The sequence below is a fragment of the Myotis davidii genome, unplaced genomic scaffold (assembly GCF_000327345.1).
Source record: "Myotis davidii unplaced genomic scaffold, ASM32734v1 scaffold842, whole genome shotgun sequence".
NCBI lineage: Eukaryota > Metazoa > Chordata > Mammalia > Chiroptera > Vespertilionidae > Myotis > Myotis davidii.
The window spans coordinates 401270-420509 of NW_006293540.1; the positions used below are offsets into that span (position 1 = coordinate 401270).

The window sequence follows — 19240 nt, forward strand, 5'->3', positions numbered from 1 at the left end:
CGGGGGGGAGGGAAAAGGGAAAGGTCTCTGGCTTCCATAATTGCACTTACCGAGGTGGGGAAAGCCAGGGGTAAACCAGGTATTAAGGGTGGTGGCTACAGAGACTTAAGAGCCCAGTTTTGCACATGTATGTTTGACTTGCCTGTGAGACAGCTACCCAGTCCTATTGGAGCACGAGAAGAGGTTGAGGCAGAGATGTAACTGTTCACTGTGAGCCTGTGGATGGTGTTGGAAGCACAGGGAATGGATGAGACACTGAAAAGAGAGATGAGGATGAGCCCCCCGGAACACTTCCTTTTTAGACGTCTGTTGGGGGAGACGCCAGAAAAAGATGCCGGGACGTAATCAGTGATGCAGGAAGAAAACCAGGAGTGTGGTATCTCAGAAGCCAGAAGAGAATGCTTTAAGAAGGCTGCCAACTTCATGGAATCCTGCTGTGAGGTCAGATAAGCTGAGGACAGCACAGTGTCCATTGGTTTAAGTAACGTGGAAGTGGTAAAAACAATGACCAGTTAGTTCCGTAGAGTGGGGAGCTTAGAAACTTAATTTTTAGTAGATTGAAGAAGAAATGAGAGGTGAAGAGGAGACAACTTTTAAAAGTTTTGCTGTGCAGTGGTGAGCAGAGAAATGGTAGGTAGCTAGAAGAAGGAAAGGGGTTGAAGGAGACTGTTTAAAACCATGGTTCATTTAGCCACCTATTACTGGACATTTGTATTTTTGAAGGTTTTTTCCCTCCTTTTACAGATTGCTACAGTGTACTTTTTTCCACTCCAATGGGGATTTTCTGAGTTATGCTACTTGGAGGTGGATTGCTGAGCCATAGGCCATGCACATTTCAAAATTGGATATTGCCAATCTGACTTCCAGAGTGGATACCAGTGTCTACTTTCCCCATCAGTATATGAGAGCAGAGGGAGTTCTTCTAAGATGGACATGTGTTTATTTGTTGGTCTGACAGTAATGATTAGAGAGGGAGACAGCGGATGATAACCAGCAGCACAGTCCTCCCCCAGGCTCGGCAGGATGGGGTACGTGAGTGCAAGTGGTGACATGGGCCTTTGATGCTAGGGATGCGTCCTTCATTCTAACAGAATGTAAGGAGGAGGAGATGCATGCATTTCTAGATAGCATGGTAGATATGGTGGACAGAAGAGGCTGCCTGAATGCTTCTCTTTTCTAAAATGAAGTATTTGGATAGAGCAACAGCTGAGAGTTGGGTGGTAAGGAGAGAATGAAGTAGGTTGGAGGAGTAACTAAGAAATAGTAATAGTGATGAGCCCAAAGGCTTACAAGGGAGCTTCGGTAGGATTGTTTGGCATTCATTGTCAAGTGCCCGATTGAGGTTTGTGTTGTGAATATATAAAAGTCAGTCAACTACGTTACATGATTTATCTCCGCAACATTCAGCTGATTGTGCCCTGCACAGAGAAGGCAGATACTTGTATTTAATCACGACGGGAGTATTGACAGATGGTAGTGATGGAGAAGACAAATTATTGTGGATATTCACAAGGGAGGGGTTATAATTATGGACCATGGAGTGAGTGGAAGACAGGACTGGAGTGGATAGATAAATGAAAATGTGGTTGGGATAGGGGACTTCATGAGCTGAAAAATTGTAGTAGCGGGGATGCCAGAACAAGTTAGTTAGAAAATGGTAGGCTATTTGAGAGTGTGATTGAAACATACTGAAGAAAAGCAGAGCACTTAAGATAATACATTTTCCTCTTTTAGGGATGGTCCCTCTGGGTTTCCTAAAAATGGGGGTAAGAGCTCTTACAAATCTTTCCTAGAGGTGAGCTTTGAGATGTACGTACCCTTTTCTGGAGCTCACCTTAGACATCATAGAGGGTAATAACAAGAGTTTCTGGAATCATTCTCTGAATGATGTCAGTCATGGCAGCAGTACTGGGCCAGAGCCCCAACCTTTTGGAAATTCACGTACAGTGTATGTACATGGAGTCCCAAACCTCTCTCCATCACTGATTGTGTGCAGTCTTGGTAAGGGGCAGAGGCAGACTGCAGGGTTCTATCCAGGATAAAATTTCCAATGATTCTGGCAGTCTTGATTTAATTTTTATCAGTGAATAAGTGTATTGTCATTGAAATGATTTTGGAGTCTTAAAAACTTGTGTTCAGCTTTTGGCTTCTCTACTCATTTGCTGTGAGACAATGGGCAAATCATTTGACCATTTTAAGCACCAATTTGTTTTTATGTGTGAAAAAGAGAACATAGGACTTACCTTACAGAGATATTGTAAGATCCAATGAGATAACACATGCAGAGTTCCCGCACATGTGTCCTCAGGAAATAGTAGCTGGTGTTGTTATATTGAAATCAGCAAGCAGGGTGCTTAGTTAACGAACAGATCCCCTAACTGAAAAGTGGCAACCACATCTACCCCTTTCCTCCCGAAGTGTCTGCTGCTGCTGAGGACAGTGCGCTGTCTTCACCAGCTTCTCAGACTTTAATGTGCATGGGACTCATCGGGGCTCTTGTTACTGGGTTGATTTTGATTCTGTAAGTTCAGGGTGGAGCCTGAGATTGTCCATATCTAAGAAGCCCCCAGTTAATGCTACTCTGCTGCTGCTCCATGGTCCACATTTTGAGTAGTAAGATTCTAATAGAGAACTGCCCTCTGGGAATTTTAGCATAGATTCCCTTATTTGACTTTGATGGTTTGACACAATTTTTTTTCCTGTTATTTCTTTGTTTCCTTTCTTCCTTTTTTTTTTTTTCCAGGTAGGGAAATGTGGACATGCAGGAGCATGAATGAAAAGATTCATTTAGCTTGCCTGTGGGGACTTATCTTAAGCTGTGAGGAAACAAAGTTTAAAGAGCCCCATTCTTGCAACTTTTTTCAAAAGTAAAATTCGGTTGGACCTCAGATGGCCCATTTCTATAGCTCAGTATTTGTGGTAAGCCTGTATTGTCTCTACCAGTCCTGGAGGTGAAGGAGTATCAGTTACGTACAGAGGGTTGCCTCTGATTTCTTTTGAAAAATTTTCAGTGCCTGACTTCTCAGGAATATTTTTGAAAAATTGTGTTGGCTCCTCAGATGCCCATAGTTCCCCCACCAGTCTTTACACCCACAGAGAAACTTGCATAAAACACAGCAGTCTCTTGAATGTTTAGACTATGGGGCAGGGAGTCTAAAATGTGGCTCCAAAGACTTGGAAGTAACCCAAGTAAGTGTCCATCAGTAGATGAGTGGATAAAATACCTGTGGTATATTTACACAGTGAAATACTACTCAGCCATAAAAAAGAAGGGAATTCTGTTCATTATGACAGCATGAATGGGCCTGGAGAACATTATGCTAAGTGAAATGAGACAGAAAGATAGGTACCATATGATTTCACTCATATGTTGAACCTAATGAAAAAACTGAACTACCAAGCAAATAGAGACAGATTCATAGATAGAGAGCAGACTGACAGCTGGGGAGGGTGGCTGGAGAGGTGGAGGGATTGAGCGAAAAAGAGAAAAAAAAGATAAAGAGCTCATTGACATGGGCAACAGTGTGGTGATTGCGGGAGCTGGGAGGAGGTGAAAGAGGGTGTAGGGGGCATAAATGATGAGAGGGAAAAAATTTTTAAATTCTTTAAAGTGTGGCTCTGAACCCTTTCTACCTACCATGCTCTTCACATTGGAAAACCCAGCATTTTCAGTAGCGGGATTTCAGGATACATTATACTAGTAAGGTTAGAATTACTGGCCAGCATCCTTATTGCCGTCCTAGATAATCTGATTTTTCTTCCTCAGAAGTAAGTATGCCAGACTTCCTCTGTGGGCCCTCCATAGAAGAGTTCCTTTTCTGATGCTCAAATTCACACATCCCCCCTCACCCCCTCCCAAACTAATGTAAAGGCTGATAAGCTTCCAAGTACAGTAAGACAGTCTGATAAAATGTTCTGATGGAATTAGTATGTGTGTATCTTAATCCTGTGTGTAAGACTGATCCTTTCCAGGGTGGGTGTCTTCCTACTGTGGAACTCTTAGACCTTTGTGTCTCTCAGTCTGAATCCTGTGTAGCTGTAAAGCGTATATTTCCTTATTTGACTTTGATGATTTGAGACAATTTTTTTTCTGTTACTTCTTGTTTCCTTTCATTCTCCCCCCCTCCCCCCTTTTTAAGGTAGGGAAATGTGAACATGCAGGAGCATGAATAAAACGATTCATTTAGCTTGCCTGTGGGTTTTTGGAGGGTGTGTGTGTGTGTGTGTGTGTGTGTGTGTGTGTGGAAAACACACAGAAGCATTTGATATTTGACCAGACTATTCCCCAGTTCTTAAAATTATGACCAGGAAAGGAAGAGATGCATTTAGAGTAGGAACTTATTAACTCTTCCTGTGGTTCCAAAGAAGTTTATAATGGTTGTACTCATGGGAGTTTCAGAGGTGCCAGAGTTTTTGTGATATATTTTAGTTTTTATTTCATTTCAAGGCTCCCTTTTCTCTGTGTATTTTCTCCTACTTTGATGCAGGAAAGCAGGAATATCTCTATCTTACCCTAAACTTGATGAAAAGATCCGACCATTAAAGTGACAGTCTGTGAAATTTTATTGTATTGTTTTTTGATACTTGTTTAAAAATGAATATTAACAATTTTGTGTTCCCAAGGAGCTTGAAAGAACCATAATCTCTTAGTGTGATTTTAATACAGTTATTTAGGATGTAGTATAGGGAGGTCTGGTGACATAAACTTAGGCCATGGGCTAGAGGAAAGTTGCATATAAACGTTGACTATGGACATATAACACACTTTATAGAAAGTCAAGATTTGTTTTTCCATTAAAATGGAAAGGCTGTCTCATAAGTTGTTTTGTACTGGAAATGAGGTAATCTTGCCTTCAGAGGAAGCAGAGAAGTTCTGCCTAAAGAAAAAGAAAAGGTTTGGGTGAGGCTGAGAATACTGCCCCACCTCTTTAAGTTTACATGAGTTGGGAGTTGAAGGTAGAAGGAGAGAAAAGGTACATCTTCGTGCAGAAGAAAAGGAAAAGTGACTTTCTTCTACCCGAAGAGAAAAAGAAACTTCACCCAGCAGGTAACTCAGACCGGAGCGTGAGCACACCACCTACACAGGGCCCACCTTGAATGTGAGACTCGCAGACCTCGGAGATTTTAGAAGCAGGAGAGAGCTGTTCCAACATGTCTGAGGGAAACGGAACCCTGAGGCAGCTGGAAGGTGGTAGGGCTCTTGTGTTAGTTTAGTTTAATGAGTTAAAGGAGTGAAATATTCCTCAAAACACAGAAACCTTTGAGAGCATATTGTGCACCTACTATGTGCATGGCACTATGTTAAAGACTCCCTGGCCTGCCCTAACTGGTTTGGCTCAGTGGATAGAGCATTGGCCTGTGGACTGAAGGGTCCCAGGTTCGATTCCGGTCAAGGGCATGTACTTGGTTGCGGGCACAACCCTAGTAGGGAGTGTGCAGTAGGCAGCTGATCAGTGTTTCTCTCTCATTGATGTTTCTAATTCTCTATGCCTCCCCTTCCTCTCTGTAAAAAAAATCAATAATATATATATGTATATTTTAAAAAGACTCCCTGGCCTAAAATCAATGAACTCTATCCTGAAAGATGTGGATAAAGGAGACAAGAGCGGTAAACAGGATACCTGTAGTAGAAACTGGCAAAGGTGGTAGCTGTCTTGTTACAGACACCAGGCTCCCAGAGGAGACATCAGTTACCGCTGGGCTGGGCTTTTGGATTTGAACATGGAGAAATGGGTAGGCAAGCAAGGAGCAATCAGGGGCATGGGCATATGGAGAAGTTAGCTATTTTCTGAATAAAAACCACTAGAACAGATGATTTGATGTTCAGCATTGAACATAATGGATAAATGTAGGTCTGGCACATAGGAGGCACTTAATAAATGTTTGAACTGAACTGAATTAGAAAATGTGGAACATGGCAGATAGTTTACATAGTTATATCCTTTGATCTAATTACAAGTTCAAAAGGAATAGTATTGTGTACCCAGTTTTTGGTTGAGAAAACAGAGGCCGAGGCAGGTTAAATAACTTTCCCTAGGCCATGATGATAGTAATTGGAGACCCAGATGGCAAACCCAGGTTTGGTATCTTGCTCTGTTGCCATTTCTAGGGGCTAAAAACCCACTTGACTCTGAAACCCTTATCCTTTCTCCTTTCAGAAGGGAGACGTGATCTGAACTCAGAAGGTAGTAATAAAAAAGGCGGAAACTTATTTCAGTTTATATATAATGTTTTCTGTTTTAAAATATAAGATTCAGAATTATTTGTGGTGAAACTTTATAAAGAACAGTGATGCAAGGCTGACGTTTTGGGGAGGGGATGTAGGCCCTGAGCAGGTTCTGTGTTCACGCTTGGCTTCTGCAAGGGGCTCCAGAAGAATTGGGGCAGAGAGGAAGCTTGGCTCCCTTCCCTTGATCTTGGAGGTCAGAGTTTTTTGATTGCTTCATTAATGTTTAAAGAACCCATCTTAAACTAGTTTATCTCTAGCACTAGAAACTGGTGCTGGTGGTTTATTACTAACCCCACCCATCCCTGCCTTTTGCAATGATTTCTGTGAGTGAGGATTGTGTTTCTAGAAGTAGAATGACAGAGAGAGAGATTCCCTAAAGGCAAATACAGAGAGAGTGTGCCGCACACTACAGTTCAGACACACGGGGCTGGGAACTCCCAGAGAGAGAGAGAGAGAGGAGAGGGAGAGAAGAGGGAGAGAGAGAGAGAGAGAGAGAGAGAGAGAGAGAGAGAGAGGAGAGAACAACAGAACAGTCAGCTGGAGAGGAGGGAGGAGGGGGGAGGAGACTGGTTGTGTTTTGAAACTCGAGTGATTCTGGGGGGGAGTTTCTCCCCACCCTGAACCCTAGCCCCCTATTCTGGCACCTCCTTACCTACTGAAAGTGCCTTTTTGCAGTCCAGGATCAACTGACCACTGAGTTTGAGCAGCCCGGTCTGACATGATGTACCTCTGGGTGAGTACCGAGTGCTGTGGGTGAGGGTTTGCACTTGCTCATATAAGGAGTGGAAAGCTGCGAGATTCTGCTCTTGCACAAACGGCCTTCCCCACAGAGCACAGGCTGCCATGTACCCTTCTACTCACAGGTGTTGGGGTTTTAAAGCCTAGCAGTGATTGTGACATTGGTGGTGGTTGTTTTTTTTTAATGTTGTTTATCTAATTAGACTTAGGCGTAAGCGTGAGCTCCGGTGCAGTGCCATCCTCTGGGCTTGCTGGTAGCTTCACAGGAGGCGGATTGGGCAGGTGAAATGAGCTGGGCCCTTGAGCAGCTGCAGTCTTTCTGGTTGGTCAGGGTACACCTGTGTTTTTGGGGGGTGGGGGTGGGGCACTGACTTCGATAATCGAACTATCTCTTTAGATATTGAAAGCCAGTAGGTGGCATGGTTCTTAATAAGGAATAAACTTTTATAATTTTTCGGTCTAATCATTTTTATTGTCCTTCACAATAGTCTTGTGAAGTAGGTCACTGTTGTTATTAAATTTTTATGAGGGAAGTAATTAAGTCGCAAAGAGTGACTTGCTCGTAGTTAGAAACCAAATCTATAGCAGCTAGAATAGTAATTAATAACCAGACATTTTAAAACATTTTATATTTGCCAAGAACTTAACACCTTATGTTATTTTAATTTATTGTTAACTATGACATTGTAATTTGGGATAAAGGGAAACAGAGTGGGGTTGGAAAGGTTTTTCATTTATGAAATGTGATAACTTTTAGGAGAATGACAGAAAATAATATAGGGAAAAAATAAACCCTGCTTTTAGTTGTGAAAACAAGAACATCTATAGTTTCTTGCAAAGATGGCCGTATGCTCTCTTGAGCAGACAGCTGTTGTGTGTTGCTAAGGGAGCCTCCTAGATGTGATGCCCTTGGCTACTAGCCAGCTTTTGAAAGTTTCACTTTGCCCTTTGCCCTTCAGCCTAGATGTCTGGAATTGCAGAAACCTACTTGGCTCAGGCAGGCTAAATTTAAAAATATCAGAAGGCAGAATTTTAAGTAGGTTTATAGAGATTGTGCTTGGTCACAGAGGGTGTGTGTGTGTGTGTGTGTCTGTGTGTGTGTGTGTGTGTGTGTTGGGAGGGGCTTTTCCTGCTTCTTCCTTTATATTTGAATATGACCTTGAAATGTAATTTCCTCCCTCTATTGATTATTTTTTGTATTATTTGTGAGAAGCCAAAGAACTTTTCTGGCATACTATGTGCTCTAAGTACTTTTCATCTCCCTGTGAACTAGACATCTGTGTCCAGGGTCTTTGCAGCCTTGTCGGTGGGACGTCCAGCTGTCTGTTGACGAGAGGATGGGATATTCTGTCTTTGGATTTGTTTGGAAGAGGAGTTATGAAAGGAAGCAAGTTGAATTAATTTCATTTCCACTCACTTAGGTTTAAAGAAAGCAGACAGTGACAGTCTCCTCAGTTATTTCCTTTGTGCTTAAATTAGTTATTTGTAAATTTCTTTCAATCCCCTTCACTTATTGGCCCTAGAACAGAGCTTCCCAGCCAGAGTGCCACATGTTGGATTGAGATACATGTATGCTCTCACCCTTGGAGCAGTCAGGTGGGGCCTCGGGTTTCCCTGTCCCTGGGACCATGTGTATTCTAGTATGTGTGCGCGTACAAACATTATATACCCAACAATTGAATGTTTGTTTGTTTGTTTGTTTTAAAATATTTTTTATTGATTTTTTACAGAGAGGAAGGGAGAGAGATAGAGAGTCAGAAACATCGATGAGAGAGAAACATCGATCAGCTGCCTCCTGCACATCTCCCACTGGGGATGTGCCCGCAACCCAGGTACATGCCCCTGACCGGAATCGAACCCGGGACCCTTCAGTCCACAGGCTGACGCTCCATCCACTGAGCCAAACCGGCTTCGGCACAATTGAATTTTTGATAGCTCTTTCTAGAGGGTAAAAATTGAGTTAGCTCTATCTCTGTTATCTGCATTGTCTAGCCCAGTGCCCTAAACATTTGTTGAATTCATTGAAAATGTCCAGGAGGAGCCATAGCTGCATGACATCTAGATATAAAGAAGGAAATCTAGGCGGTCAGGCATTAAGGGGCAGGCGCTGAGGAGGTGCCGTGGAGAAACTGGACGAGGAATAGGAGATGAATTTGTCTAGGCCAGTACCCAGCCATTAGACATTGAGCAATCATTTAACTGTTCTGAGCCTCCATAAACTAATAGGACCTATTCTAATTCTAAAGCTCTGTGGAGTGAATTTTATGTAGCAGTACGTATGCCAGAAAAACACTCAGTTGTGCAAGAATGTTTGGGTCCTGGAAAACACGAGCAAGCTGTGAAGCATATTACCTCCATTGCCTGCTTGTTTGGGTGCCGGCAGTGAGTTAAAGGTACTGTTTCTGAGTATTCTAGAAAAATTACTGAAGTATGTTCAGTTGTTAATACCAATGAGTGGTGTGGACCTTTTTAAGACTGTAGAGCTGGGGAGTAAACGTTAGAGCTCATCCAAGCATCTTGGTTTGTGTAGTTAGGTGCGGCTCATTAACTTGCCCCTGTGTGTCTAGAACTCTGAGCTAGAATGCCATCCTGTGTTCTGTATATGTCTCTTTGTCAGATCTCCCCACTTTCCTATTGAGTTGTCCTCCTTTTTAGTGAATGTGGTGGCATCAGTGGACAGCATGATGTGGTGGAAAGAAAATGGCTTTTAGAGACTTTACTAGATGTAAATCCCACCTCTGTCATTTCCATTGTGTGGCTGTGAAGAAACCTCAGTTTCTTCATGTATCACATAGGGAAAATAATGCCTGTCACACAGGATTATTGTGAAGACATTAGATAATCTCGGAAACACCCTTACCATAGTGGATGGCACATAGGTACTCAGTAAATATCTCTGAAGTATTCATTATGTCATTTATTCCCTCCTCTTCGTTGTCTAAAACAGGGAGGGTAACACTTAATACATGACTCCTGTACTGAGGGAACTTACTTGTTTGATTGTATAATTTTTACTCAGTAAACAAAATTGCAGACCACTTGTACAAATTCCCAGAAGGCACATGTGTTCTCCCTATCTGCGTTGATCTTAGCAGGTTCTGTTTACTTATATTCTATATGGATGAACTTCTGGATCTTATTTTGAATTGTTGCTTTATCATAGTTTAATCCTGTTGTCGTCATCGTCATTGTCGTCGTCTTCTCTTCCTTCTCCTCCTCCCCCCTCTCCTCCTCCCCCCCCTCCTTCTCTTCCTCCTCCTCCTCCCCCCCCTCCTCCTCCCCCCCCCCCCCTTCTCTTCCTTCTCCTCCTCCCCCTCCTCCTCCTCCCCCCCTTCTCTTCCTCTTCCTCCTCCGCCTCCTCCTCCTCCTCATCCTCATCCAAAGATATTTTCCCCATTGATTTTGAGAGAGAGAGAGAGAGAGAGAGAGAGAGAGAAGCATCAATGTGAGAAAGACACATCGGTTGGTTGCCTCCTGCACACTGCCCTGACTAGGGCCAGGAATCAAACCTGCAACTCAGGTATGTGACTTTGACCGGGAATTGAACCTGAGATTCTTTGGTGCATAGGCCAGTGCTCTAACTACTTGGCAGCACTGGCCAGGGCAATCCTTTCTTCTTAATAAATCAGTTCAGCCAACTTTTGATGAGTGCCTATAATGGGTAGAAGACTGTGCTACTAGCTGTTACATATGCAAAGATGATTTAAGATATCTCATGCCCTCAAAGAATTTATAACAGTGATAGCGATTGTGCATACACAGATAATAATGATTTTTCTATGATGCTATTCAATTAAGAAAGTGCTTTTATTTGTTATCTTATTTCACCCTCACAGCAGTGCTAAGGGCTGAGTATCATCATCTCTATTGTACAAATGAGGAGACGGATAGAGAGTGCATGACAGTAAATGCAGAGTTGGAAACTTAGCATTATCTGTTTTATTTTTTTTAACTCTGGCTCTTCTTTCTTTCCACACTGTCCTCTTTGAGGAGAAGCTAATGTTTTTGTTGTGTTAACTTTAAACCATTTATTGAGTGATAACATTTATGTTAGGCTTATATCTTACTTAGTCCTCAACACAGAGAATTAGCTATTATCTTCATTTTACAGATGAGAAAGCAGAAACTTCAGTAACTTGCTACAGTCACACAATTTAGAATTGACAGAGGTAAGATTTGAACCCTGGTCTGTCTGGCCTTAGAGCTTATTACACCACATTTTCTTTTCTTTGTTCAATAGTGTCAGGTTTATTCAGCATGATATAGGCAGAGTAGAGAAGTGAAGGTAAGGTAACCTGAATTCTGTTTCCATATCCATTAATTACTTGAGACAAGTTACTAAACTGTATGTATGTATGTTGATTTTCCAGTTGTAAAAAGGATATTATAGTTCTTGGGAAAACATTAATGGAGTAATCTTAGAAAAATGTATTTCATCCATTTTAGAAATAAAGTAGTAACTGATGGCTTTATCATAAAACATGGAAACCATGTGCTGTGAGCCAGAAGACAGTTTTGGTCTTGGTGGTGCCATTTGTCAGTGGATGACCTTTCTAACATTAGTTTTTTAATCTTTATAATGGGACTATTAATACCTAACAGATTATTGAGATCATATGTGTTAAAGTTTTTTGGAGGCATTTTGTACTAAGCAAAAAATAAGGTAATGATAATAACAACAGCTGTTATTCAAATTACAGTCAGGCTGATCTTTTAATTAATGCTCACTGTTTATTGCTATTTTGCCATTCTAATTGTTCTACATAGTTAGCGAACTAGACTTAATAGTAAATTAAGTCATCACAAAAGTAGGAACAGTTTTGTTCAGATAACATTGAAGGCCAGGTACTGTCACTAGATACTTGGCAGCGAAAAGCCATTAAAAGATTTTAAGTAAGATTGGAGTAGGCTGGAGTGGAGTTTATAATTAGATTTGTTTTTTAAAAGTTATCTACACAGATTAGAGGGGAGTAAGCTGCAGAATAAGTTAGGTGGTTGTTGTGTAACTAAGTGACAGAGAATGATAATGACAACATGTGCTAGAGAGAACTAGAACTGTGTGACCGATATTCATAGGTCAAAGTGACAGGATATTGTCATGATTTGGAAGAGGAGAGATATTCCGAAGGTAAAATTGATAAGATATTGCCATGATTTGGAAAAGGACCAGGATTGTGGGGTTTTGTTTGTTTGTTTTTTATAAGAATAAAGGTGAAAGGGATAATGAGTTTGATTTGGGGGTAACTTTGAGATGTTCAAGGGGAAATACTGCTTAGATAGTTGGCTACCTTGGTCTGGAATATAAGGAAAGATACGCAGGCAATAGTAACTGAACCTGTAGGCAGGTATGATGATGGATTAAGAGGAGAATGACATTCGGGGAGAAAATATAGAGCAAAAAGAGAAGTTAATGCCTGATATAGGAGATGAACCCTCAAAGGAGGCAGAGAACAAGGTTCCGGAGAACTTGCTCTTCAGGAGGAAAACCAGGACACTTAGGAAATTAAGATAAAAGAGTGTCCGGAAGCCCAGGCCAGCTTTGCTCAGTGGTTAGAGTGTTGGCCCTAGGCACTGATTGGTCCCCGGGCACTGAACGGTCAAGGGCACATACCTTGGTTACAGGCTCAATCCCCTGCCCCTGGTTGGGGTGCATGTGGTAGGCAACCAATCTTTGTGTCTCTCATATCGATGTTTCTCTCTCTGTGTCTCTTCCCCTCCCACTCTCTCTAAAAATAAATGGGGGGGGGGGGGGAATATCCTCAGGTGAGAATTAACAAAAGAGTGGCAGGAAGAGAACCAAAATATGAGTTTAACAACATGGAGGTCATTGGTATTCTTTGCAAGGGTTGTTTCTCTGAACTATTGAGGGCAGAAGCCTGAGAGTAGTGGAGTAAGTTGAGGAGTTCACAGGTAGGCAAGGAAATGGAGATTGAATTAGTGGATGTAGACAGTTGTTGGAAAAGTTTGACTCTGAAGGAATGTAGAGAATAGCTAGAAGAGTATCAGGAGTAGAAAAAGTTTGTTTTATTTTAAATAAAAGAGACTTAACCATGTTTAAAAGCTAATTGAATAAATTTATTTGAAAAGAAGTGTACTATGTAAGAGGAGGGATACATGCTCTTATACTTCGGGAAAATGGTATTGGCTCTCCCATTTAACAGGAGGCAAAGCAGATGAGGACAGACGAGCTAACGGCATTTAGGAGTTCAAAAAGTCCTTACAGAGAGAAGGTAGAAAGCAGAGTGGGTGAGTGTGAAAAGGGTCATTGATTTTCCAAAGAAGAAAAGATTGGTGAAAAAGTATTTATGTTTGGGAACCATATATAATTCCATGTGGCTTGTATGTGTGGGACGAGTGGAAGAGTGGTGGGTAAAAATTTAAAATTCAGAGGCCAGATTATTTGAACAGTTTAAGGTATTTGTTAGTTTATTCCAATAAGGAGCCACTGATAGATTTTAAGCAGGATCAGGTATGATCAGATTTATATATTAGGAAGATAATAAGAGGCTTTATTATTGCAGAATTTATATTTATTCTTTGGGTGAAATTAGTTTGATGCATATTTTAAAAGCTCTAAAAACTGTAAGGGGCTAACCAAATCATCATATTAATAATATGTGACTCAAGCAGTTAACACATTTATTGATGACTACTGTGTGCTGATTGCTTCCTAAGGGGTAGGGAAATAGCATGAATAAGACTAAGTTTTTTCCCATAGTTTGTATTTTTTAACTTAACTGAGAAAAGAAAACTGTAAATGTTTAAGGAAACAAGATAATTTCAGAAAACTATAGTAAGTGCTATAGAGAAGAGAAGGTAATATGAACCCAAGTGCTTTGGATAGGCTGAAAAAGCCCTGAATGATAAACACCATCTTGTCAAACAGGGAAGGAAAGCATTATAAGCAGACGAAGTAACAAATACAATCTTCAGATGGAAATGCATTGGGGGTATTGGAAAAGAGGGGTGGTGTGGTTAGAGTGCAGAGAACAAAAGGAACATGGGAAGATAAATAAGATTGGAAATGTACTACCCTAGATCATTCCCCATGGTAGCAGTTTGAATTTTGTTCTGGTTAAAATGGGGAGGCATTGGGAGATTCAAGCAGGAGAGTGGTTTTCTTTAGGAAGAGTGATAAAGTGATAAGGGAAGTCAGGAAGCCCTTGCTCTATCTAAGCGAGAGGTCATGGCTTAGACCAGTGATGGCGAACCTTTTGAGCTCGGCGTGTCAGCATTTTGAAAAACCCTAACTTAACTCTGGTGCCCTGTCACATATAGAAATTTTTTGACATTTGCAACCATAGTAATATATATATATATATTGGTGATCCGTACGGGGACTGAATGGACTTATATTTTTGATATTTATTTTATATATTTAAATGCCATTTAACAAAGAAGAATCAACCAAAAAATGAGTTCGCTTGTCACCTCTGACATGTGTATCATAGGTTCGCCATCACTGGCTTAGACTCTGGAGGGCAGTTTGATAGGACTGAAGAGGGTTGCGTGTGTGGTGAAATGAAAGAGGGATCTGAGTTACTTGGGTTTTAGCTTGAGGAATTAGGGTGGAGGGGTTGTTTCCTTACAACAGAACAGAGAGTACACAAAAACAGTGTGTATGGTTTGGACTTGCTAAAATTTGAAATGTCTGTTAGGCATCCAGGTGGAAAAGTTCAGTGGCAATTTGATATGAGTGGAGTTCAGAAGAAAGATGTGAGCTGGGGGTGTAAGGTTGAGATTCATCAGTACATACTTAAAGCCTTGGGAGAAAATGTGACTAGAGAATAGGGCTGAGGCAGTTCAGTAGCGGTCTGAAGGACACTTAGAATTTGGTTAGGGTAGGAGGGAAAGAAGGCAAGTAAGTGATATCACAGATTCAGAAAAGAACATTCTGGGTTGGGATAATTGAAGACCAAATAATGGTCCATTGGCCTTGGTAAGATATTGGTCATGGTAAACTTGGTAAAAGCTGTTTCACTGGAATGATGGGGATAAATAGCCAGTCAGAATAGCTTGAGTTTTAATTGGTAGGTGAAGATGAGACTGTATATTGTTTAGTTGTGGAGTAAAGCAATGAGTTACGGTGGTAACTGGATGGATAGGTGAGTTCAAGGGAGGATTTTTAAGACATAGATGATATTAAGGCATGTTTTATGTCAATAGGAAAAATCCAGGATGCTGAAAAGAAGGAGGTTAATCAGAGCAGCCAGGTATGTTACATCCAGCACACGGAGGAGGGATGGGCTTAGATAGGGCCAGAGCACTTTTTTCTTTTTAATAGGACGGAGGCACGGTGGGGTTAGAGCCAGGTAGGCTGGTGGCATTGGTTTCGGGCAGAAGAATGAGTCCTCTGATTGTGCCTGCTTTCTTTATAACATACAAGATGAACATAGCTGAAACTGGGCATGTAGGGAGTGGAGAAGTATAGCAGATGTGAGGAGAGAGAACAAGGTGTGAAATAGTAGTCATCTCAAAAAATGGGAGTGAACTTACTAAAGAGATGGAGTAGGCTAAAAATCTGTGGTCATAAACTTGATGTGAGTGGTGGCAAGTCAGTGCATGATTTTTACCCAGCAATCTTCTGTTTAGATGCAAGACAGGAATAAGTAGGAAGTTGGATTTAACCAGGAGTTGAGATTATACCAAATAAGCTGGACTAAGAGAAAAAGGGACAAGGGAAATAAGATTTTTGAAAAAGACTACATATAGGATTGGACCCTAGAATCAGAGTTGGCTTGGGAGGGAAATAAGAACTTGAGAAGGAAGAGGAGGAGGGAGGAAGGACAGGAGGAGGAATGAAAAAGTGGTAGGATCATCTTGTAGATTAGAGGATCAAGTGGGTTGGAGAAATGCTAGCATGAGAAAATTACTGGAGCAAGCCAACTTGATGGTATGAAAGAATGCTTGAAATGCTTAAGATTTTTGGAGATGGTATGGTTATTGATGATGACAGTAGTAGGACATGAAGTTAGATGGGTGGTTTAGGTTAAGTGGAAAAATATATACTTGGTGCTAAAGACATTAAAACAACAACAACTAGGAGGCCAAGGTATTGGATGAGTCATCTGTGTGGTTGTTGAAGAATAAGACTAACAAAGAGGGTGAAGACAGGGAGCCCTGTCCTGAGACTTGAGCAGATTGGCAGGTGATACCTGTTTCAGAGGATCTGCAATTTGGGTGGAGAGAAGAGAAGTGGTTTGGAAGTAGAATTGGAAAGCAAGGAGGATGCTTGCCCCTGCTGGAGATATGTGATGCGTAGGAGTAAATCGCCCACTGTGGAAGGAGTATTCTCAGGGCCAGCCAGGTCTCCTTTAGAGCAGTGGTTCTCAACCTTGGCTGCACATTAGAATCACCTGGGAATCTTTTTAAAATCCTGATTTCTGGGCCTCATCCTCCGGAAATTCTGTTTCTTTGTTATGGGGTGGGGCCACAACATTAGTAACAAAGAAACAGAATTTCCAGAGAACGAGGCCCAGAAATCAGGATTTTAAAAAGATTCTCAGGTGATTCTAATGTGCAGCCAAGGTTGAGAACCACTGCTTTAGAGCAAAAAGGTGAAGGGAACATCACAGGAAAAAGAGTAAGTGTATGGAAGTTTGCTGAGGATAGCTCATGGCTTCTAGGGCACAGAGTAGGAGATGAGTTCAGACGAGTGGATGTACAGAGCTGTATGGGGTGAGCCATTTGAAAGGGAGGGGACGTCTGATAATGATTGAGGTAAATGAGGCTATAAGCCAGGATGGAATTGTTCCCTTGAAAAAAACTGGGTGATTAGTTAAACCTTTAAGCCAGAGCAATAGTTCTCAAATTTCATAGTGTCTCAGAATGCCTGGCCCACCTCCAGAATTTTGGATTCATTAGATCTGGGTGGACCTGGGTATTTACATTTCTAATTAATGCCCAGGTGATGCTGCTGCTGCTGGTCGAGACCACACTTCAGAAACTATTGTTCCCGAGAAACTAGTGTGGCTGGGTTGTGAACGGTAGCCCAGTACGACGTGTGGCCTGGGTGCCAGGCAGAGGTTTTCTCGGGACAGCTATGTCAGGCATCTCTCTGACTAAGGCAGTTTAAGAAGATCTTTATGCTCTGATCATTTCTTTTGTGAGAAAGCAGTTTGTAAGAGGTTCAGTTTGATTATCATCAAACATTAATTGAATGTCTATTTTTTGCAGCACAATGAGGATACCAAAAGTTGTAAAGTCCACCCTCTTTCCCCCCAAGAATAATGGAATAAAGGGGCACAGAAGTTAAATAGATAAATAATACATTGTAGCAAAGATTACATTGTAGGTGGTAATGGGCAGTTGTCAACGGGAGTTCAGAAAAATAGGCAATCACTGAAGATGGGATTGGTTGGGGAGGGTTTCTTGAAGGAGGTATAATTTAAGCTAGATTCTGGCAGGACTAAACAGAGACAAGCCAGATGGAGAACTGGCATAAGCAAAGGTATAGTGTCAAGTATGAACATGAAACTTGACTACTCAAGAATCCTATTACTTTCATCCTGGCCCAAGCCACCATTATCTCTTGCCTATATTATTATAATAATTTTCTAACTAGCCTCCCTGCTTCTGTTCTTCTGCACCCCCCTCCCAAAGTCTATCCTCAACACAGCAGCCAGAGTGCTCCTTTTAAATGTCACATTATATTGCTCCTCTGTCCAAAACTCTCTAGGGGCTTCTTATCTTACTGTAAAAACCAAACACCCTACCCTGGCCTTTAAGGCCCTTGTATGACTTGCTTCCCTGACTAAGTTCTTGAATTCATGCTTATATCAAACATGCCCTTGCCTCAGGGACTTAGCACTTGCCTACCCCCCTGCTCTTTCTCCAGATATCAGTACCACTCTCTTGTATACATGAAATCTCTACTCAAATGTCATGTTATCATGAGCATCCTATGTACTGTAAATGTACCTACCTCTCTGTGCAATATTTCCCATCCACTTTTCCCTGTCTTTATTTTTCTCCATATCACCTACCAGCATCTGATTTGCTGTGTATTTGTTTGTTTAATGTCTTTCTCCTCCAACTAGAATGTAAGCTCCATGAAGGCACTGGTTTATCCTCTGTGCCTAGAAAGGTGCTTGGTACATAGTGGGCACTGATTGGGCATTTGTGGAGTGAAAAGAAGGGAGGAAGGAAACTTTGGGGGGGAAAGTGAAGAGGCCAGTCTCATTGGAAGAGACAGGAATGGAAGCAATGTTTGACGGGTAAACCAGAAGATGTTGAATGTTAGATAATTATTTTTATAGAAAATAGGAATTATTTTTAAAAATCCAGTAAGCCAATATTTAACTTTCTTGAAATAGTGCTTTGTAATTAGGTTCTGTGGCTAGGATGGCTTGGGGAGGGACCAGAAGCAGCAATAGCAATTACTATTGTAGTTGTTCAGGTGTGAGATAACCAGGCCTTGGGATCAGGGTTTGGAAGTGAGTACAGTTTTTAAGTAGAGTTGAAGCCTTATGTGTGAGTGCCAAAGGATGAAGCTTCCAGTTGTATAAAAAAGCTGCCTTGTTTTGATATGTCTGTTTTAATATGGCACTTAACCTTAAACAATATAATTTGTCATGTTTCAAACCAGAATATGGGCTTTTATTGTTTTAGAATTTATAAATTAGGGAATAAATTTGTAAGCAATTAAGCAAGTATTCGTTCTAGTAGATTTTAAATTGTACGTTTGGGAAGGGTAGAAAATCAGCATGATCAAAGCACACGTGTAAGTGAAGGGAGTGGACACAGGGCCTACAGTATCTCCCAGCACACTTGGTATCCTCATGTGCTGCACAAAAATAGATATTTAACGAATGTTTGCTGATCATCAAACTTCCTACCAAAGTAATGATTTAACATTCAACATCTTCTAGAAATTGCTGTCCCTCAAAAGAAATGATCATATATTCACTTCCTCCTAAGTGCCAAAGGCAGAGATGCCTGACACAGCTGTCCTGAGAAAACCTCTGCCCATCACCTCAGGCCCTTGAGTTTCTTTTTCAATGAATAATGTAGGTATTAGGAGTGATGGTCTTCCTTCACTAGCTACCTTTTCCCTTCTTTGTTCTGGAAATAGGTGCTGCCTTTAAAACTTGAGCTCTGGTTTTAAGCATTGCCTTCTTGTGTGCAGTTAGCCTTCTCTGATGAATGTGAGCTTGCTGCCCTTCCTCACAAATGCTTTTTTGGCATCCTTCACTATTACAAAATGAGATAACATACAGTACTTTTAATAAAAGGCCAGCATAGAATAGGCACTCCACAAATATTGTTTGAAAG

The 19240-nt window shown here is 41.3% G+C and overlaps 1 protein-coding gene across 16 annotated transcripts in view; it reads left to right on the plus strand.

Moving 5' to 3' along the window:
* The window catches only part of RBFOX2 (RNA binding protein, fox-1 homolog (C. elegans) 2), a 192586-nt gene that overhangs the window by 49096 nt on the left and 124250 nt on the right, over positions 1 to 19240 (plus strand). The window contains exon 1 of one of the 16 annotated variants that reach the window (XM_015566194.1): positions 6836 to 6962. The exons of the other annotated variants lie outside the window; for them this stretch is intronic. Coding sequence (XP_015421680.1) covers positions 6948 to 6962 — 15 coding nt within the window. The 5' untranslated portion in view covers positions 6836 to 6947. Of the gene's footprint in view, positions 1 to 6835; positions 6963 to 19240 lie in introns of those variants that run through there. 16 annotated transcript variants of the gene reach the window in all.